This window comes from Labeo rohita, chromosome 8, assembly GCF_022985175.1.
Source record: "Labeo rohita strain BAU-BD-2019 chromosome 8, IGBB_LRoh.1.0, whole genome shotgun sequence".
NCBI classification, from domain to species: Eukaryota; Metazoa; Chordata; class Actinopteri; order Cypriniformes; family Cyprinidae; genus Labeo; species Labeo rohita.
The window spans coordinates 13,803,174-13,826,437 of NC_066876.1; the positions used below are offsets into that span (position 1 = coordinate 13,803,174).

At 35.4% G+C, this 23,264-nt stretch overlaps 1 protein-coding gene across 6 annotated transcripts in view; it reads left to right on the forward strand.

The window, feature by feature from the left end:
• The window catches only part of gapvd1 (GTPase activating protein and VPS9 domains 1), a 54,901-nt gene that overhangs the window by 10,686 nt on the left and 20,951 nt on the right, over positions 1 to 23,264 (forward strand). For 2 of the 6 annotated variants that reach the window (XM_051116250.1, XM_051116252.1), the window contains exons 2-15: positions 4,553 to 4,757; positions 6,670 to 6,937; positions 7,468 to 8,043; positions 9,745 to 9,831; positions 10,297 to 10,431; positions 11,640 to 11,832; positions 13,642 to 13,722; positions 14,302 to 14,459; positions 14,558 to 14,687; positions 15,393 to 15,518; positions 15,640 to 15,813; positions 19,067 to 19,192; positions 21,649 to 21,783; positions 22,450 to 22,569. In XM_051116250.1, the coding sequence (XP_050972207.1) occupies positions 4,573 to 4,757; positions 6,670 to 6,937; positions 7,468 to 8,043; positions 9,745 to 9,831; positions 10,297 to 10,431; positions 11,640 to 11,832; positions 13,642 to 13,722; positions 14,302 to 14,459; positions 14,558 to 14,687; positions 15,393 to 15,518; positions 15,640 to 15,813; positions 19,067 to 19,192; positions 21,649 to 21,783; positions 22,450 to 22,569 (2,494 nt within the window). In that variant the 5' untranslated portion in view covers positions 4,553 to 4,572. The remainder of the gene's footprint in view (positions 1 to 4,552; positions 4,758 to 6,669; positions 6,938 to 7,467; positions 8,044 to 9,744; positions 9,832 to 10,296; positions 10,432 to 11,639; positions 11,833 to 13,641; positions 13,723 to 14,301; positions 14,460 to 14,557; positions 14,688 to 15,392; positions 15,519 to 15,639; positions 15,814 to 19,066; positions 19,193 to 21,648; positions 21,784 to 22,449; positions 22,570 to 23,264) is intronic. The other 4 variants (XM_051116254.1, XM_051116255.1, XM_051116251.1 and 1 more) reach the window with 3 other exon arrangements.

The following is a 23,264-nucleotide window of genomic DNA, read 5'->3' on the forward strand; positions in this document are numbered from 1 at the left end:
TTCACATCGCGAGTGTCAGTGCAGCGTGAGAAGCACGTTTTGTCACTGCCCATGTTAATGAATCAGAGGGTCGGGGTAAATGTGAACGGAGAAAAAGCAACACAAACCATCTTTTCAACCACATTATAATGATTATGTCTGTGTTACAGACATTTGCGTAATACAATAGAAGTACTGGGATTAGAGTTTAGAGTTTGGGTATAAACACTTATTGTCTACAGTAGCGATCAAAACGAAAGTATCTTGTGTACAACACTTGTATGTATTGTAACGCTTATCCTCTTCCGCCAGGAGGTGGCGACAACTGCCTTTTAAAAAAAAAAAAAAAGTATGTCATTGAATCATTCATTCAGGAGATTACAATAGTCAAACAAGTCTTAATGAAGTGAGACACTGACTCCTTCATTGAGTGTTTTTTTTTTTTTAAACGAATATATGAAGAGTTCAGATGCAAAAGCCTCTAAATCCATCTGACGTATTTCTTTAAAATTAGCATTTCTTTCTGGCTACTTTGTATAGGTTTCTATGTAAGTACTGATACTTCTGACTGGGCTGAGGCTGGAATTTAGCGAGTTGGAAGTAAAAATATTTGATGGACGTATAATATGTGTCATAAGCATTCACTCAGTATCATTATCTCATTTTTGACCGAGATGGCTTTTAGCTGGTTTTGCATCTGAACTCTTCATATGTTTTTAAAAGACATAAACAATGAACAGTTTGTCAGAACCACTAGTAAATTACATTATTTGGTTTAGTTTTCTTATGTTTTTTCTCCAGAATCGCGAGCTTCTTTGTGGTCAAAGCTAAATTTTCAGCATCATTACACCAGTCACATGATCCTTCAGAAACCATTCTAGTGTGTTGATTTATTATCAGTGCTGGAAACATTAGCGCTGCTAAATATTTCTATTTATAAACTACCATTCAAAACTGTGGGGTCAGTACATTTTTTAAGAGTTAAAATGCATATCAAATGCCTATACAAAATTATGACAGACTCCGAGGTCGCGTTAACCGAATGTTTTTTTTTTTTTTTTTTTTTTAATCAGTGACGGAAAAATTTGAAGGCCATCCATCATTTTGAAATATTACCCTGAGGGTGATCTATTGTAAATTGTAGCTGCAATCCAACCCCTGTCCAGTTGGTGGCGAGTGCACTCCAGTCTGGCAGCAGAGCAGGGGACCCAGAACAAAAACGAGACTGTCACGAATGTTTTCCTATGCATGTGATTATGCACAGGCGAGTACACAGAAGCTACAATGATCCATCACGCCACATTAAAGAGCGCCAAAACGGTATTTATTGCTTAAATATCCTAATTAAAATGGACAGAATTTGAAATCTGAGACTTTTTCATATCAGAAGTAACACAAAGCCTAGCCTATTGCTATTTATTGGAAGGAAAACGCACTACGCACTGTTCATTCATTAGCTGAAAACAGCATAGACCAAAAGAGTGATTGTGATTCAAGAATCGATATTGGTTCATAAAAATGAGAATGTATTAAAAAATTGAGAAATCTATTCTTTTTTTTTTTTTACCCAGCGTATTTTGTTGTCTTTAAACACTACGGTGTCGTCCTGTAGGTTCATGATTAAAAATGAAAATGTGAACAAAAATAAAAGCAATTAAATGTGTTATTCAAATTCAAATATGAAATTTAAAAATTACGGGTAATAATATATTAGGACGGAATTATTAGGACAGAATTTTTACGACCCTGTCCGTCAAAATGATGTTAATTTGAACAATGTTAAAGTCTAGTGCGATCTCTGTACAGACTGTACATTTTCATTCATGTCAAATAAAGCTATTTTGTTTAAAGTTCTCAGGCTGAACAGGCCGATTACTCCCTGCTGCATTTATATTTTTAAAATAAAACAATAAACTAGCAGTCTTTTATATAAAAACAGTTTTATTCATGACTGGGTGAGTTGTGTGAAAAATAATAAAATAAAAAATAAAATAAAATAAATGTGTATAACAGTCAGTGTTTTTACTGTTAATTTTATTCATTAAAATATAAATATTAGAAGAAGAAAAAAATTTAAATAATAAAAAATAAAATAAAATAAAATAAAAAATCTTTTATATAAAACAGTTGGTCCATGACTGGGTGAGCTGTGTGAAAAATAATACAATAAAATGTAACTTTTTATTTATCAACGAATTCTGAAAAAAAGTATTACAAATTCCAAAAAAATTTTTGGCGGCACAACATGGTTGATTTTAATAATAAATCAGAATATTAGAATGATTTCTGAAGGATCATATGACACTTAAGACTGGAATAATGGCTGATGAAAATTCAACTTTGCATTATAGGAATAAATGATATTTTAAAGTATATTAAAATAGAAACCATTATGTAATAACATTTCTCAGTATTAATGTTTTTTTTCTGTGTTTTGATCAAATAAATACAGCATCTGAGCATAAGAGACTTTTTTAAAAACACTTTTTAGAAAAAAAAAACACAGAGGCTGTGAGTGATGGAAGTAAAGTCTGTCTAGTACAGTTATTTTAGTCAAATGAATGTGTTTTTCCTGTTGTTAAAGACAAAATTAAGTTACAATCTACCAGAAACATGCAGTGACCTGGATAACAAGGTTTTCAAAGACAGTCTGTTCAATATGTCATATTGTATTGAGTCAAGTGACACATCTAATTTTCCAGAACTGTGTTTAAGAGTCTCAACATGGCAAATGCCTATACAAAATTATGACAGACTGTACTAAACAGGCTGATTGTTTCCTGCGTTCTTAGTTGTTCACAATTTTTACTGCATTTATATTTTTGTAAAAACAGAGTTTATATTTTTAAGCATTGCCTGATTTGGTCTGGACATAATGTCATACCAGTCATCCCGGTAAATCAGCATGGAGTAAGAGGTAAAAATACTTCTGGGAAATAAGCAGAAGTATTCACTAGCAGCAAGTTTGGTTCCTTCTGAAGTGTAGTGTCACTAGTGTGGTATGAATTTTCACAACAGGGAGTCAGTAGTACACCCTCATTATAACAGCTGGACAGCACATCTTAGAATTACACATACTGTACCTTGGTAGGATAAAAGCAAATGAAGCCTATTATGAAAGTAAAATTACTACATATAGAGTCAATAAACAGAGCTGCTGAATAGTGCAAATCCAACTGTGTGAGACAAATAATCATGCCTAAACAGGAAGACTGCACTATTTCCTCTGAGACAGGAGAGAATAGAGCAATTTTCATACAGGGAACTTGCGAGACTATAAACACGGACATACAGCACAAGAAAATTGCATGAATTTTAAAAGGTCCAAAGGGCATGCTGAAGTAAAGCATTTTTTAATTACTTCACCTTTTTACCCAGAGTCAGCACACAGCAATGGCAACGACGCATTTAGCTTCAATGCGTTTCATTTTACCTCATGAAACCACCATAAACAGAAGCAAGGCATGAAATGCATGTCAAACATATGTCATTCATAAACTCTGCCAAAATCTTTGACTAAAATCATTCTATTGGTAAAACAAAGGCAGCACTGAGTATTAAGGATTTTATGGGAGTAATCTATTGCTAAATCATGCAACAAAACGACAATGCAAAGACCACATAAAATCTTTTAGACCGTATCCTTCAACAGTCAAATGCAAATAAAATGAAAAGAAATGGACCATGCAATTTGCGCTTGGTCGACGATGCATTTTAGGACTGTGCCCAGATCAAACTAAATTTCTTATGCTGATGTTACTCAAATATAAACTCCATAATAAGTGCGATATAAAGTTCAGTTTATAATGTGAATAAACCTAAAATAATACAGTGAATGACCCATCAGGGTGACGTGTTCCAGAACCACGTAATAATTGCATGTGTATATCAGTCAGTGTTTTTATTGTTGAATTTTTTTTTTTTCGTTAAAATATAAGTAGTACAAAAATATTAGAGAAAAAAAAAAAAAAAAACTAAAAATATCAATCTTTAATATAAAACAGTATTTGTCCATGACTGGGTGGATTGTGTAAAAAAAAAAAAAAAAAAAAAAAAAAAAAAAAAAAAAATTAAATAAATAAAATAAAATAGCAATCTTTATATAAAATAGTTTTGTCCATGACTAGGTGGATTTTGTGTGGGAAAAAAAAAAAGTAATAAAATAATAAAATACTAGAAAAATGTTTATTTTTTTCTATTTTTGATCAAATAAACACAGCCTTGATGAGCATAAGAAAAAACGTTCTTCTTTAAAAAACTGATTTCAAATTTAGCAGTGTATAAGAGTATTTTGTAATTAATTACAGTATAATTAATTTAGCAGGAAATTTGACTCAAAAATACATTAACACACAAAACTAATAATGAAAACTATTGTTTTTAATAGCCCAGTGATTGTGATGTCTGCTGTAGCATGGGATATAAATCATAGCACTCAGCTCTTGTTACTCATAGTCCACCCATCTCTTGTATTTAATTTGTATTAGTATTTACATCATACTCTGCTAACATAATGCTGTTGCAAATACTTCTGCAGTTCCATTAATTTGCTTGTCCTGCTGTCTGTCTTTAGGGCCGTGGCTGAGCTGAACGATGGTGAAGCCAGACATTCACACTCTGGCCCACCACCTGAAGCAGGAACGGCTGTACGTGGCGTCAGAGAAGCAGCTCATCCAGCGGCTCAACAACGAGGTGCTTAAGACAGCAGAGAGGCTCTACCGCGCAGCCTGGATCGCCAAGCAGCAAAGGATCAACCTCGACCGCCTCATCCTCACCAGGTGACTGCACTCCAGACCAGTAAAACCAGCAGGCTCTCCTCGTGATTTTCTTTCATGACTCATTACCTGATCAACTGAACTGGAAGAATCACTAAGATCACATTGCGGATTATCTCAGTGGTAGAGACTAGGGAAAGAGCCAAATGACTGTTCTGGCTTGGCAAGTTCTGACATCTGATCAACTAATTCTTTCTTTTTTCGTTCTAGACTTAAAGAAATGAAGTTTTTGCCATTGTTTACTCACCCTCATGTTGTTCCAAACCTGAATGAGTTTCTTTTTTTGTGGGAGATGATAAAAGAAGAAACGTTGACGAAGTACGAATTTCGAATTTCGTCATAATTTTCATCAACGACATCTTTTTTTTAACCGATGAAAATGAGACGATAACGAAATAAAACTTGTTTTGAATGACAAAAACTATGATGAAAATCTATTGACATTTTTGTCAACAAATAAAAACAAGCCAGAAATGTTAGTGAGGGGCGATTTGGGAACAGATTAATTCAGAATGAATCCACTGTGTGGTTACTAGATTAGATGCGTACATTTGAACTGTAACATAGCATAGCCTGTTGATCTATCTGTTGGGATATAAGCTACCATACATTTGCTGCACATCTCATAAAATGTTTAAAAATGTCAGTATCTGGGAATAAGAGAAGAGCAAACATAAATTTGAAAAGAGAACTCAATTTGGTCTGTTTTTCTGTCCAAACACCAAAGCAGCACCTCTCACACAACATATAAGTGCTTTTTTGCATCGCAATAATGGAGAAACACACACAAAATAACGTTGAATTGTCCGCTTTGAAGAGTCTTCAAGTGTAAACACTCGATTATGTCTTAGGTGAACGTAAACAGTTGGGAGAATATCAGATGTGTGTCAGTACATTGCATCTGTGCATTCGGCTTTAAAGGAACAGCAGCCTAATTTAGTTGCCATTGCCTGTGGCATTGATGTCAATTAAGCAACAAAAGAAAGACGGAAAATCACTCACTGTGCTTAAATATCTTATGATATTTAGTCGACTAAAACTAAAACAATTTAGATGACTAAACTAAATGGCATTTTAGTCAAAAGACTATGACTTGCACTAAATCAGAATATGCTGTCAAAATTAACACTGCCTTGAATGAGTCGGTTTTGTTGCTGTCTATGCAGAGTCAGAAAGCTCTCGGATTTTATCAGAAATATCTTAATTTATGTTCTGAAGATGAACAAAGGTCTTACAAGTTTGTAACGACATAAGGGTGAATAATCAATGACGCAATTTTCATTTTTAAGTGAACTGTCTGTTTAATTTATCTTGAACTTGTTTTTTAAAAAAGTTTCTTGTGCTTATCAAGGCTGCATTTATTTAAACAAATATTCAGAAAAAACTGTAATATTGCAAAATGTTGTTACAATATAAAATACTGTTTTTTTTATGTTAATATACTTAAAAGTATAATTTATTCCATTGATGCAAAGCTGAATTTTCATTAGCCATTACTCCAGTCTTAAGTGTCGCATGATGAATAATCAGTGACAGAATTTTCATTTTTAGGTGAACCATCCCTTTAAGTTATCTTGAGGCCGCCTTGTAATTTTGCTGAGGCCCTCCTGTTTTAGTTGTATGATTAGTTTTTTTTTTATAGTATATTGTAGCACACCAAAAATGATTAAACCTCTGGTAGTCTTTAATGCTAGAAACTTCTCAAAACAAGTTCAAGTTCATTCAGGACAACAATTTTTGATATTCATTTGGGATTTTATAAACTTGTATTGAATAGTTGGAGTAGCCCACCAGCAGATAGTATCTAAATATTTCTTTATCTGCACGTTCATTCCAGTGCACCTCCAGCTCGATCAGATTTAATCACATGATTCTCTGCAGTCCAGTTCTCTGAATGCGTCTCTTTCCTTTCCAGTGCGGAGGCCTCTCCTGCGGAATGCTGTCAGCATGCCAAGGTTCTGGAGGACACACAGTTTGTGGATGGTTATAAGACACTGGGCTTTCAGGAGAGCATCTATGGGGAGTTCTTGGGCCGCTTGAGGGAGAACCCACGATTGGTGGCATCCTGTCTGGTGGCAGGAGAGAGACTCAATCATGAACATACGCAGGGGGTCATACACACAGTCTTCACCTCACTCTATGGCAACTGCATCATGCAAGAGGATGAATGCTACCTGCTGCAGGTACATAAGATAGATATGTATATTATTATAATATTTAATTTTTTGTACTTCATTTTATATATCTATAGATTAGATATTTATACCACATATGTGACCCTGGACCACAAAACCAGTCATAAGGGTCAAGTCTTCTTTATTTATACATCTTCTGCATAAATAAGCTTTCCATTGATGTGTGGTTTAAGATAGGACAATATTTGGCCGAGATACAACTGTTTGGAAATCTGGAATCTGAGGGTGCAAAAAAACAAAGTGTTGAGAAAATCGAGAAAGTTGCCCAAATTAAGTCTGTAGCAATGCATATTACTAATCAAAAATTTGTTTTTGTTATATTTACGGTAGGAAATTCACAAAATTCATGGAACATGACCTTTACTTATCCTAATGATTTTTGGCAATAGAAAAATGTATAATTTTGACCCATACAATGTATTTTTGGCTATTGCTACAAATACACCCATGCTACTTATGACTGGTTTTGTGGTCCAGGAAGGTAACTCTTTTCTTTTGTGCTGTCCTACTTTGTCTAGGTGCTACGTTATTTGGTGGAATTTGAGCTAAAGGAAAGTGACAACCCTCGTCGTCTGTTACGGCGAGGCACGTGTGCCTTCAGCATCCTCTTCAAACTCTTCTCTGAGGGCCTGTATTCAGCTAAGCTTTTCCTCACTGCAACCCTCCACGAGCCCATCATGCAATTGCTGGTGGAGGACGAGGACCATCTAGAGACAGATCCAGCCAAACTGATAGAGCGCTTTACCCCGGCCCAGCAGGAGCGACTATTTGGTGAAAAAGGCACAGATGAGTACCGCCGGAAAGTTCAGGCAGCGGTGGAGGCCAACGAGGCCAAGCTGGTGGCCTTGGTCAACACTTTTATTGGCTACCTGAAGCAGAACACCTATTGCTTCCCACAGAGCCTGCGCTGGATTGTGTCACAGATGTATAAGACGCTGGCACGTGTGGAGAGGTTAGAGGTCGGGGAGGTGAGGACGATGTGCACTGACTTGCTGCTCACCTGCTTCATCTGTCCAGCCATTGTCAATCCTGAACAATACGGCATCATCTCAGATGCTCCAATCAATGAGGTGGCACGTTTCAACCTCATGCAGGTAGAGTAACCAGTAAATGACAAAACAACTTTATTCAATTACATGTCTTCTGTGTCAGCCGAAGCGCGTTCACTTGAGTACCACAACGTATGCGTCTGGTTCTGCTGGACTTTCACATGGACTATTTTAACATTGTCCTTACTACCTTTCTGGGCCTTGAACGTGGTAGTTGCGTTGTTTTCTATGCAGGGTCAGAAAGCTCTTGGATTTCACATTTCACATTTCAAAAAAAAAAAAAAAAAAAATCTAAGATTACGAGATTAAAGTTGTAATGTTGCGAGAATGAAGTCAAAATATTACAAGAATAAAGTCAAAATATTTTATGATTTTATTCTCGTAATTTATTCTCAAAGCATTATGACTTATTCACAAAATATTTAGACTTTATTCTCAAAACATTGCGGCTTCATTCTCGTAATTTTGACTTTATTCCCACAACATTTCTTTATTCTCATAATTTTGACTTTATTCTCATAATTTCGACTTTGTTCTCGAAACATTACAACTTTATTCTCTTAATTTCGACTTTCTTCTCGAAACATTACAAATTTATTCTTGTAATTTCGACTTTATTCTTGAAACATTAAGACTTTCTTCTCTAAATATTACGACTTTATTCTCGTAATTTCGACTTTATTCTCATAATTTAAATTTTATTCTCGAAACATTACAACTTTTATCAAAACATTACGACTTTGTTCTTGAAACATTACGACTTCTTTCTCGTAATTTCAACTCTCAAAGCATTTCAACTATTCTCATAATTTTGACTATTCTTGTAATTTCAATTTTATTCTCGAAACATTTCAACTTTGTTCTCGTAATTTCGACTTTGTTCTCAAAACATTACGACTTTATTCTCGTAATTTCGACTTTATTCTCGTAATATTATGACTTTATCGTAACATTACAACTTTATTCTCGTAATTTAGATTTTATTCTCGAAACATTGACTTTATTCTCGTAATATTCTCGTATAAGTCGTTTATAAGTTGTTTAATTTAGATTTTATTCTCGAAACATTGACTTTATTCTCGTAATATTCTCGTATAAGTCGTTTATAAGTTGTTTATTCTCATAATTTCAACTTTATTCTCAAAACATTACAACATTATCAAAACATTACGACTTTCTCGTAATTTCAACTCTATTCTCGAAACATTTCGACTTTATTTTCACAATTTTGACTTCTCGTGTAATTTCAACTTTATTCTCAAAACCTTACGACTTTCTTCTCGAAACATTACGACTTTATTCTCGTAATTTCGACTTTATTCTCATAATTTCAACTTTATTCTCGAAACATTACAACTTTGTTCTTGAAACATTACGACTTCTTTCTCGTAATTTCAACTCAACATTTCGACTTTATTCTCTTTATTATAATAACTTTATTCTCTTTATTATAATTTTGACTATTCTTGTAATTTCAACTTTATTCTCGAAACATTTCGACTTTATTTTCGGAATTTCGACTTTATTCTCGAAACATTATGACTTTCTCATAACATTAAGACTTTATTCTTATAATTTCGACTTTATTCTCAAAATGTTTTGACTTTATTCTCATAATAGGTTTTTTTTTATTTTTTTAAATGGCACTAAAACGCTGTTGTAGAAAGACATCCAGATTTTGTGTGGATCGTATCTATCTGTGATACTAATATATTCTAAAAAATTAAGCGTAATCTGATGTTTTAGGTGGGGCAGTTGTTGCAGCAGTTAGCCATGTCTGATGCGGATGATGGTGATCCTCGACGTAAAAGCAGTTTATCCAAGTTTGATAAGGTAAGAGACAAACCCAGAATTATAAAGTCCCTTTGTTTTTGATCATCTTTCTCATCTATATTGTGTTTCTCACCTTGTTGCTATATCAAGATAAACATAGGCTATTGGCGTATTGCATACTGGCAAGTTTACAAAGTAGTATGGTAAAAATAGCAAAATTTCAGTAGTGAAAACCAACCAACTCCAGCGAAATTTCATGATTCTCAATACAAATTGACCACAAAATGTAATATGCCATTGACTCATTTATTTTAAAAGTTAAATTATATTTTAGCAAATGCCATCTGGGTATTCCATACATACAGAATATTACCATACTGCACAAAGTACATTGTGAATATTAAACTAGTACTGTTGTGGCATGCTATTCAAATCATAACCACGGAATGTTAAATGGTTCATTAACATGTCCCAACACTCTATTTGTGGATTGACTCATTGCAGTTACCTTTTTTGTCTTTTTAGACATGTGTTGCTGCCTTTTTGGATGTCGTAATCGGTGGAAGAGCAGTGGAGACACCACCTATGTCGTCAATGAATTTATTGGAGGGCCTCACACGGACAGTGGTTTACATGACTCATAATCAGCTTTTAGCTCTGGTATGTAATGCAGTGAAAAAAGAAATGTGTGGAAGGAAGTCAAACCTCATCTGATTTTCAAATGATCTTAACGGGCTGTTCACGTGGTCACAGTGAAATCACATCCCTCTAAAATATTGGTCTGCAGTTTTGTAAGAAGTTGCACTATAACTTTTATAAGAATACGTTTGCAGTTTCACATCCTTTTCCTTCCAGAAGGGTTAAGTCTTTATGGAAATGTTTATACTTTGAACATTTTCTAAACCGCTCTGTTCAAATGAGTCTGTTTAGTTTAGATGTCAGTGGGATGTCTTTAGTAAACTAGGACTGTCCATTTAAAGTATAACTTAGTACAATTGTAGAAAATATAACGTAATACTAAAATAAGCATGTTTAATCGTGTCCGCTGACCTGCATGTGAGTAAGCACACAAGACTGATTGCATAATGGATTGCTGTGGACTGTAGACAGGCTTATGTTAATGATATGGAAATAAAGCAAACAAAAATAAAGCCACTTTTTTGTAGTTTCAATTCAAAGACATTATAGCAGCTGCGTACAGCATTGATTGATTGATTTATTTATTTATTTTTTTCTCCATTTCAGAGGTTTTATGTAATATTGATGTATAATAATATGCGGTTAATTTAATTAATCAGTGTCATGTAATTACTTTAACATGAATAATCACTTTTTAATTAATTTGACAGCTCTAATCCAAACATATCTCTGTGATTTTTGCCATGCTCAGCTTTTACAAAAGATTCAGATCAATGAAAAATGACTTGTCTACCTCGCCTTTTTTCAAACGTCAGCAGAACATGCCCAAACCCGTCCCGCTAATACAGCAGTAACAGTCATACTGCATACCTTTACATTCCTAATGCTTTAACTCCTCCTGCCCAAGAGCCAATAACCCTCCATTTCCCTGTGTTTTTCTTCTCAGCATGAGCAGCAAGATGTTCATCATCACACTGTCATTTACAGAGCCAATTAGCCCGACTCCTATGTTGTTATTGCATTAGACTCACTGTTTGAAATTCACTAATGATGATAGCTGAATAATGAGGCCCACCTGCTTTAATTACCAGCGCTGATTAGGAATGAGTTAAAAAATTACCTGAAGACATAAAGAAAGGATATCAGCTTGGAGTGATTGCTTGATGGTATGTTTGTACCCAAAAAAAAAAAAAGAATACAAATGTCTTTAACTTCATTTTTGTGTTTAGGTGGACTTTGTGCGTAGTGTCACTGCTGGAGATCAGCTCAGAGAAGAAGACCACCTGGCTTTGGAAACCCTACTAGCCAATGTACCTCAGTCCCGCACGACAAAGAGCAACAGCCTGGAGCTCACGCCCTCTAACACGCCCCAGCTCTCCCCAGCTACCACACCCGCAAACAAGAAGAACAGACTTCCTATTGGTATTCGTCTTACATTAACTTTACCGCGTGTTGATTGCTGCAGAATCTTTGGAGACTAACTCTCTGATTGCAGACAGTGCAGTCCAGTATAATCTTATTCAAGAATTAATGATGCTTTATTCTGGCTCTTTTAATGTATTGTTTAAAAAGAATCTAATTGAATTAATTATTTCACTAAATGAACCTACTGAGTCTGTCAAGAAGGGTATTGAATCAACATCCGAGTCACTTGTTGAACTGCAACTTTCATTACTTTCAGTGATGTTTATATTGAAAGTGCTTTTTGTGGACTAAGGATGTGAAACTTAAATCTGTGGTGTTAGTAACTGGTTGTTCATATGATTGTGTAGTTGAGGATGCATAATAATAATTCTAATTATAATAATTATAATAATACTTTAATAATGGATGACTATAATAATATTTTTAGTACAATTATTATTGTTATAAGATAATGCCAAATACTACTACTACTACTACTACTACTAAGTATTATTTAAATATAATATTATTAAATAATACTACTAATATTAATAATAATATAACGTGTAGAATTATATAAGATGAAGGATACTACTACTACTACTACTACTACTACTACTACTACTACTACTACTACTAATAATGAAATAAAAAATAATAGTATTTTATTTAAGAACGGATGACAATAATCATTGTACTTTAATAGTTTTATTATTACAACTATTATTATTGTTATAAGATAATATCACTACTATTACTGCTACTACTAATTATTATTATTTATATGTTATTTATCTGATAATAATGATAAAAAAATAATGATAATAATAATTAATAATAATAATAATTTAAGAACTATGGCAGTAATCATTTTATTATTATGACTATTATTATTGTTATAAGATAATACCACTACTATAATTACTACTACTAATAATAATAATTATTAGTAATTATTTATATATTATTTATGTGATGATAATGATAAAAATCATAGTAAAAATTATTAAATATTAATAAATATTAATGAAATATAATATAATAATATATTCAATAATGTATAACTATTACATATATATTGTTATATTACGTTATTAATATATTATTTTATAATATCATATTATATATTAGATAATATATTATTATATTGTTGTATCATTTTATTTATATATGATTTATATAATAATAATAATAATAATTTAAGAATCGATGGCAGTAATAATTTTATTGTTACAACTATTATTATTGTTGTTATATTTTTGTTATATTATATTATATTATAATATAATATAATATATTATTACATTGTTATTATTTTTATTATTTTTATTATATATTTAATAATATATATTTATTTATTTATATAATAATTAAATATTAATAAATAATTTATAATAATATAACATGTACAAGATAATGCTGCTACTATTATTTGTTATTTTATTTATTTATTTAAAATGTTGATTTCAAAATATCAAAAATATTTCATTCAGTATTAAAAAGGTTTGATTAAAGTAATTCAGTGGCGTTTTTTTTGTTTGATTTTTAGTTGTTTTTTTTAATTGGTGATTGTGCCCAATTTATCTGTTAGGTTATGTTGTTTTATTTGTTTATTTTTTTCACTGTTTTACATTTGGAATAGAGCTAATATCTCTTCTGCACAACTCACTGGACACCAGTTAGTGGTCTTCTATTAATTATCTACTGTTTGTTCTTACACTCATTTACTGATCTTTTACACACCGTTTATCTTATTCACCAACTCTCTGACTTCCCCCTTCTGTCTCTTCCACCTTTTTTTCTTGCCTTGCTGCCAATGATCATCAGGACAACAGTTGGCAGCCATAACGTGTTGGGAGCCCTCTGCCACTGCCCTGTCCGCTCATATACCCTTAGTAACCCCATTTGGTGGGTAACCCTGACACTCTGCCGTGACCGACATGTACAAACACCCCTGTCCAGCCTCTCACCGCTTCACCCATGATTTGCCAGCATTCGCTGTGTCTGCCGTGTGTGTCCCTGCTATGCATTTTGCTGCTCGCTGTAGCACATCTGGGCTGCATTACTTGCCCCTAGCGATATAAATGTAGTTGTAGTTGCTCAGACAAGCAAGACCATTTATGAGTGTCATAAATTTGATGTACCTGCACCTATCCCACCATATTGCACACTAGCTGTGTTCTTCATTCGATTTGTTTGCTTTCCTTTATCCATTCCAGTTTCAATAAATGATGCCGTTTTTAAGAATTTAGAATATTGCGAACATCTATAACAAGGGGACGGTCCAATTTGTCTTTAAGCAGCCTGGAACAAAACATATTCATCTGTAAAAGCTATTTTGGTTTATGTTCACTTGTATGTTATTGTCATGGTTTTTGAGCATTTGTGAGTGCTAGTGCCCATGCAGGCTTTTACTAACACACTTAGCAGCCTTGCTGTTCCTCTAACCCTGACAGTTTGTCTCCTTTCCCGCTCTTCCTCACCCAGCAGGCTCTCGCAGCCGAAGCCGATCTAACATGGCCCAGGAGGGTGAGACTGAAGCCAGCTCCCAGGAGTCTCTGCAGGAGGTCACACCTGAGGATGTGCTAGTCATCTCGTTGGGCACCTCACTGCAGACTGTACCTGGAATGATGTCTGAAAATGAGGTCAGAATCTTTAGTCGATATGTCATGCTGTGAAGGTCCAATTGTTGTAGTTGACAAATATAGTGATATTGGTAAGTGACTGCTGTTTCTGTCTGTAGGTTCTGACTTTGCATCTTGGAGATGGTGGACAAGGAGACGCCCCTGTTGATGACACCAAACTGCACGGCAAACCTGACAAAACGCTGCGCTTCTCACTCTGCAGTGACAACCTGGAGGGCATTTCTGAGGGTGTGTTTTCATTAGACAACCAGGAGATGGCTCTGTTGTACATAAACTGTTCCATATCCACATGACATTTTATGAAATATTAAAGATTGTTTTTTTGATTATTTTATTTTATTTTATTTTTCTCTCACAACCCACCCAAACATGAACAAAACTGTTTTATATAAATGATTTTTAGTTTATTTCTCTGATTTATTTATTTTTTCTCACACAACCCACCCACACATGGACAAAACTGTTTTATATAAATGATTTTTAGTTTATTTCTCTGATTTATTTATTTTTTCTCACACAACCCACCCAGACATGGACAAAACTGTTTTATATAAAATATTGCTAGTTTTTTATTTTATTTTATTTTATTTTGTTTTTTGTTTTGTTTTTTGTTTTCTCACACAACCCACCCAGACATGGACAAAACTGTTTTATGTAAAATATTGCTAGTTTCTTAGTTTATTTTATTTTATTTTATTTTGTTTTCTCACACAGCCCATCCAGATGTGGACAAAACTGTTTTATTTGAAAGATTGGTAGTTTTTTATTTTATTTTATTTTGTTTTCTTACACAACCCACCCAGTTATTCCTCACACAACAAAACTCCTTTGTTTTGTTGACTGTTGTTGCAGTAAGTGCTCTGTTGGTTAAACCCATCAACTAAGGAAGCGAATACACGTTAGTAAATGTGAATAAATGTGGTCTGTCTGCAGGGCCGTCTAACCGCTCCAATTCAGTTTCTTCTTTGGACTTGGAAGTGGAGTCTGTGTCAGAAGGAGGACCAGGGCCCTCTGGTAGTAATGGTGCAGAGGCCTTACAGCTACTGGAACATGAACAAGGTGAATATATGTCTTCGAGTATTTCACCGTCTCCAGCAAACAAACTAAATATGATTTCTTGTAGAAATTTTCAATTAGAGTGGTGTAGCTTGATTATTACTCTGGGTTGTTCTTTATGCAGCCACTACACAGGATAATTTGGACGATAAGCTACGTAAGTTCGAGATTCGGGACATGATGGGACTAACAGATGACAGAGACATTTCTGAGACTGTCAGTGAAACTTGGAGCACTGACGTCCTGGGCAGTGACTTTGATCCCAACATGGATGAGGACCGACTGCAGGAGATAGCAGGTACGAGTGGATTTCTGCAGATCTTTCAGTCATGGCTACAGTCATAAGGTTGTACACTTTACAGTGCATTAGTTTCCTAAAGATTGTGTAAAGTTGATATAAACATAAATGGGTTTTTTTTTTTTCTCTATTTGCAATTAAAAATTCACTTTCATTTTTAAAGTTGTCTTTGAACTTGGACCACTAATATTTTGTTTTGGATTCAGATGCAAATTATACGGTGAGATAAGGTTACTTTTGGCATAGTGTCTAGCAAAGCCATTACTGCCACCTTGTGGTTTGCAGAATAGTTGCATTTCTCAACTGAGGAGACACAATAAGAATGCAATGGATTCTGTTACTGTTACTGTTAACACTTAAGCAAAACATGGTCAGGTCAAAGTATCTGAATAATTTTTGGTCCCAAATTTTGATCAGTTTTACTGGTAGTCCACTCTATGAGGAATTTTTGGGTAAAATATGTGACTTTACTTTATTTTTATATCCTCACTTACATAAACGAACTATAGTGTCCTGCACCCACTAGTAATTCCAAAGTATAATTACTATATAGGTATAATACAAGTAATTCCAGTATATCAAAAATTATATCTAGTGTCGGCACCAATAGCCCAGTGGTTAGTGTGCCGACATATAGCGCAACTGTGCTGCTGGCAACCTGAGTTCGATTTCCAGTCTCGAGGTCCTTTGCTGATCCCACCCCCTTTTCTTCACCCAGTGCTTTCCTGCCTGCTCTCAACTGTCCTATCAAATAAAGGCAAATACTCCATAAATATAACTTTAAAAAAAAACAAAAACAAAATAATAATAATTTTTGCTTTGACTGTCAAATATAGTTTTATGTGAAAGTTTGTAAACCCCTTGCAGAATCTATGAAAATGTGAATAATTTTAACAAAATAAGCTAAATGCATATTGTTTTTTATTTAGTACTGTCCTGAGTAGGATATTTTACATAAAAGATGTTTACATATTGTCCACAAGACCAGAAAATATCTGAAATTATTAAAATGACCCTCTGCAAAAGCTTGGAAACCCTTGGTTCTTAATAATGTGTGTGGTTACCTGGATGATCTACGACTGTTTTTGTTTTGTGATGGTTGTTCATGTCCTGCAGATTCCTCAGGTCAAAATCCTCCAGGTCCTGCAGATTCTTTAGTTTTCCGGCATCTTTTGCATATTTGAACCCTTTCCAGCAGTGACTGTATGATTTTGAGATCCATCTTTTCACATTGAGGACAATAATTGAGGGACACAACTATTTAAAAAAGGCTCAAACATTTACTCATGCTCCAGAAGGATACAAGATGCATTAGAAGCTGGGGGATGAAAACTTTTTGAATTTAAAGATCAAGGTAAATTGTACTAAATTTACTTAATTTGTCTTCCGGGAAACATGCAAGTATCTTCTGTTGCTTCCGAAGGTCAGAAGTAAATGTGAAAAAAAAAAAAAAAAAAAAAAAATTTCAAAAAATAAATTAATAAATTGGACATCTTCATCCTGTTCAAAAGTTTTCACCCCCGGCTTTTAATGCATCGTGTTTCCTTCTGAAGCGTCAGTGAACGTTTCAATGTTTTTTTTAAAAGTTGCGTTTGAGTCCCTCAATTGTCCTTAGTGTGAAAAGATGGATCTCAAAATCATACAGTCACTGCTGGAAAGGGTTCAAATATGCAAAAGATACTAAAAAACTGAAGAATATGCAGGACCTGGAGGATTTTTCTGAAGAACAGTGCTCAGTTTAACTGTTTAGAACAAACAAGAGACTCATGAACAACCATCACAAAACAAAACAAAACAAAACAAAACAAAAAAAGAGTCCTAGATCATCCAGGTAACCACACACAGTATTAAGAACCAAGGGTTCCCAAACTTACCAAGGGTTATTTTAATAATTTTAGCTATATTTTTGGTCTTGTGGACTATATGTAAACATCTTTTATGTAAAATATCTTTCTCAGGACAGTACTAAATAAAAAATAACATGCCTTGCATGATCCCTCTTATTTTGTTAAAATTATTCACATTTTCACAGATTCTGCAAGGGGTTCCCAAACTTACACATAAAACTGTATATAACATTAAACAATATTGAATAGTGATAAATAAGCTTATAACTATATATCATTGCTATTATTATGATAAAATGTAACATTTTTCTATAAATTGTTTTATACTTTCAGATTAGATTACTATTGTATAATTGCAATAATGCTCATTCAGAAAAAAACTGAAAAATCTGAAGAGGCTTATTGACTCCAAAATGTCCAGTGTTTGTAAAATTTCTATGTAGTAATGGAGTCTTATTTAATCACATTCCATCTCTCTCCGTCTCTTTCTCCTCCTCTGTCTTTCAGTCAGTCTCGCTCCCTCCACCCCTTCTTTTCACCGCGTTCCCTCGTCTTCCGCATTCTCTCTCTTTCTCGCCTCCCTCTCTCTGACATTCACACAGTCCCTGCAGTCTTATTGACCTTGGTTCCTTCTCATTTGCATCCTCCATTTTTCATTCCTCGGAATATGGCGTTGGGGGACTTTTCCATCATTAAGTGAATTTACAGCGATTTCCTTATGTGTTTTCTCCGAGGGATTGGGTTATGAGATACACATTAAATATCCATTAATACCTCATTATCCCACTGATAAGATTACCATGATAATGAGGCAGAAATTCTAATTGTTTCACTACTGCGGGTGCCACTCATTTAATCATGCACCTGAAAGACGGGCGGCCCAGAGCCCCTGCCTCACTCACTGTAAACAGGGCCAGCGGGGGAAAGCTCTCCTGCAGGCCCACCAAACCTGCCCTTGTGCGCGTAAGTATGTGGGGAGACATGACCTGTGGAGAGCTTCATACGGAGCGCTCATGATCTCCGCTTCCGCCCGACCATCAAACGCCCCCGCACGCGTGCAAACACCCCCCCGCCATGCTAGCTGTTCGCTCTTCCCCTCCCTTTCCTGCGCTCCATCTCCATTCTTCTGCCTTGTTAGGCGTTAGCTCCTGTTGGGAGTGTTTCGGAGAGAGGAGGTGCTGTGTGGGATGCTGGTTGAGAGAATAATGAGGTTATGAGTGATGCTCGGCTTCATCCACACCTCAAAGTCACAACCCTGATGATACTGTGTACGCGTGTCTGCGTCTGTGTGTGAGGAGGGAGGCTGCAATTAACCTTTGGCCATGCCTGTCGCAGTCCGCCTACCTGCTGCTTTAGATCACAGACGCCTCACACCCATGTGTTTCTTATGTGTGTGTTCTCTTCAGGCGCTGCGGCAGAGAACGCCTTGGGCAGCATGCTGTGTCTGCCGGTGCTTCTGGACCCGTATGGATCTACCATCTCTGAGACGACGAGCGAGGCGTGGAGCGTGGAGGTTCTGCCAAGTGACTCAGGTGAGAGCTGAACCCATTCAAGAATGGTTCAGTGTATAAAGCTGCCTATTTTCTGGTGAGCTTTGTTAGTGTTAGTATTCAGCTTTGGCTTTACTAAAGAGAGTGTTGAAGCTCTTTATTAAATATGTAGCTCTGTTCCTAGTTGCTGGTAAATATGAGTTTCAGCCATGCTAAAATACACAATTTAGTAACACACAACCTGTCAACAGCTACTACTGGCAGCTATTAACTTTACCTGTCTATAGCTTATAGTTCAGCGTTTCCCAAACATTCCCAGTGACCTAAATTCCTTTAACTAATTTATGTAGGATTTTATTAAAGGATAAATTTCCAGAATACAAATTTTCTAATAATTTACTCACCCCCATGTCATCCAAGATGTTCATGTCTTTCTTCAGTTGAAAAGAAATTAAGGATTTTGAAGAAAACATTCCAGGATGTTTCTCCATGTAGTGCACTTTAATGGGGTCAACGTGTTGAAGGTGCAGTTTCAGTACAGCTCCAAAGAGCTCTACACAATCCCAGCCGAGGAAGAAGGGTCTTATCTAGGGAAATAAGCCATTTTCTAACAAATGCTCCTCTTGCACTAGCTTGACTTCACGCATTACGTAGTTGTTGGAAAGGTCACATGTGACGTAGGTGGAAGTACCAACCTAGTGTTTACCAAGGCAAATAAAATTGAACAGCCTTTACAAAAACAGGTAAAACAACGTCGAATGATTTTGAAGTTGGAGCCTTTTTGAACCGTACAAAGATCAAGAACTAACCGCATGACCATTTCAACGTGATTATGTAAGGCATGAAGTCATGGACAAGCATCGCAGAGCTAGTGGAAGATAAGCATTTGTGGTTAAAAGTATATGCATTTTTATTCTTTTTTTAAGAAAATGGCCAATCGTTTCACTACATAAGACTCTTATTCTTCTTTGAAGCCCTTTGAGGCTGCAATTAAACTGCAGTTTGGACCTTTAACTCGTTGGTTCCTGTTGAAGTCCAGTCTATGGAGAAAAATCCTATAATGTTTTCCTCAAAAAACCTTAATTTCATATAATTTCATATAATTGAAAAAATGTATGTATAAAATTAAGACTTTGTCAGTGAAACAAGTGGGGCCCCCCAAGGGAAAAAAAAACCCATCAAAGCATTTGATCTATGCAGCCTGCTTAATAATAAATAATATTAGAAGTAATAAATTATTATTATCATCATTATTATTAATAATAATTTTTTTTTTTAACTGATATCACTTACTGCTCTTTTTACTTTTATTTATTTATGCCCATATCCATTGTTTTAATTCAGTTTGATGATTAATATAATTAGCATTTAACTTTTTAATCAAGCCAATGTTTTTCAGTAGCATATTAGTTTTTGTTGTTGTATCAGCTAGTTAGTTTTGTCAGCTATTTTCAGTTTTAGTCTTAGACTTAGTTCTGTGTTAAATGTCCTTGTTAGATTTAATCATATTTAGTCAACCTTATCCTGTTTAGTTTCAGTTAAGTTTTAGTCGACTAAAAGTCTCAACATTTTAGTCTAGTTTTAGTCAATGAAAACTTGACACTTTATCAATAAGATTATTTATTAATTAACTGTTAAATAATCAATACATTTTGGCAGCCATTTTTAATTTAGACTTAGTCTTACTCAAATGTACATTTTAGCTATGTTTAGTCAACCTTGCCCTGTTTTTGTTTAGTCAAGTTTAAGTCAACGATATATAATTTTAGTCAGGTTTTAGTCAATGAAATCTTAGTCACATTTTCAGCTGTGATTCGGGGATTTGAACTTTTGTTATCTGGCAACCACACGAAGCATGTGTAGGCATGTAAACCAGTCCGCAATAACATTTTGTCTCCTTTTCTTTGAAAATAAAGAGTTTTTTTTTTGTTTTGAATACATTTTAGTCTCGTCTTTTTTCGTTGATAAAAAAAATTGCATGTTGATATAGTCATAGTTTTCGTTATTGACCTTAGTGTCGTCTCGTCTTCGTCTCGCCTTAGTCATAGGAAAAAAGCTTGCCAACGACATTTTTCGTCATGGTTTTCGTTGACGAAATTAACACTACATTTCAGTGATATTGGTGTCCATTACTAAAATTCGGTTGTCGTGGCAACCTCAAATGATAATCCTGTAACCAGGGATGATTATGTCATGAATCATGAAATTGTGAATAAAAAAATAATGTAAAACCAGACTGTGCCAATAGCAGGCATACGGCAGTCTGTGTGTGGTCTTGTCTCCTTGCCCGCTTTGCATCACAAACACAGGAAAGAGAGAATGAGTGATTGTTTTTTCCCTTGCTGGGGTTTGTTTCAGTTCTAGGCAGTGGAAAAGTAGACTCCGAAGACCAATTGAGACCTGCATTATTACAAATGAGCACGTAAATGAGAGCCCTCCACGGGGATGCCCTGGGTGTCTTTATGCCATTTTCTACAGTTAATGAATCTGTGTTGCAGAAGCTGCAGACCTGAAGCAGGAGGAACGATTGCAGGAGCTGGAGAGCTGCTCAGGTGTGGGTAGCACTTCAGACGACACCGAGGTCAGAGAGGTCAGCTCCCGACCCAGCACCCCGGGACTCAGTGTCGTTTCAGGTACGCACACACAAAAGCCTAATTGGCTGCAAACATAAACATAATTCAGTAATCCAAAGGCACTTTGTATGTCACATTTGAATGTTATTCTCTGCCTCGCCGAGTTCTTTATTCAGCGACTCTTCTTCCCTGACATGCTGATGAAGACGAATAGTCATGTAACACAACGGCAAACTCCCGACAGACTCCTTGTGGGGAGTTTTCCCTGAGGACTTCGGCAGATGGATCGCCTTTCCCTTCTTCCTTCGTTCATTCTTACCGTTTCCATCTCTCGTTCACCTACTCTGACCTCCCTGGGGATTCTCCTGCCCTCTTTGTGTGCTCAAGGGAGCATTGGCATGGTTTTCCCCGCTTCCATGAAGAGCTTGAAATGAGATTGGCCATGTTGAACAGCCACCACTCCATCACTTCCACGCTAGACTTTTGCTTACTCTCTGAACTATTCTGTAGATCTGAGAGATATATGCACAGTCAAACTCAATGCTCATTTTGCTAAGGCAGCAGAACAAAGTGTTACGTCACTTGTTTTTTTTGTATCAGAGGAAGTATGTCATGACAGTTTCCTCTTTGACAAACTAAACTACTTCACAACTCTAAAGGTAATACGTTTCCTTTTGTGATTTATAGTTGGAGGTTTTGCTGATTTGTTACATGTTGTTTGTGCAGGCATCAGTGCCACGTCAGAGGACATCCCCAATAAGATTGAAGACCTACGCTCAGAGTGCAGCTCAGATTTTGGAGGCAAAGACTCCGTGACCAGTCCAGATGGAGAAGACTCTGCTCATGGTACAAACACACAATCAAGTGACTGATTAGGCCGACACTCACTCACACGCTGTGCTTTGTACTTAACGATGCACTAAGAAAGTTCTATCTGAAGCTGGTGCATAATACAAGTAGAGCCTCATTGTGGCTGCCAAGAGGTCAAGGTTGGGTTGGTTAGCATGGCTGTTATCCCTTGCTAGCAGATGATTCAACCTTAGGGGGGTTGGGGTTAGTTCACCCCAAAATGAAAATTCTTTAATTACTCATCCTCATCCAAACCGGTAAGAACTTAATTCATCTTCAGAACACAAACTACGATATTTTTGATGAAATCGGAGAGCTTTCTGACCCTGTATAGGCAGAAACGCAACTACCACGTTCAGTGCCTAGAAAGGAAGTAAGGACATTGTTAAAGTCCATGTGACATCAGTGGTTCAACTGTAAGAAAGCTACAAGAGTACCTTTTGTGCACAAAGACATCAAAAATAATGACTTTATTTAACAATTTATTCTTTTTTTTTTTTTACTACTTCTACCTTTCTGGGCCTTGAATTGTGTTAGTTGTTTTGTCATCTATGCAGGGACAGAAAGCTTTTGGATTTCATCAGAAATATTTTAATTTGTGTTCTGGAGAAGAACAAAGGATTTATGGGTTTGAAACGACATGAGGTTGAGTAATTAAAGACAGAATTTTCCTTTTTGGGTGTACTATGCCT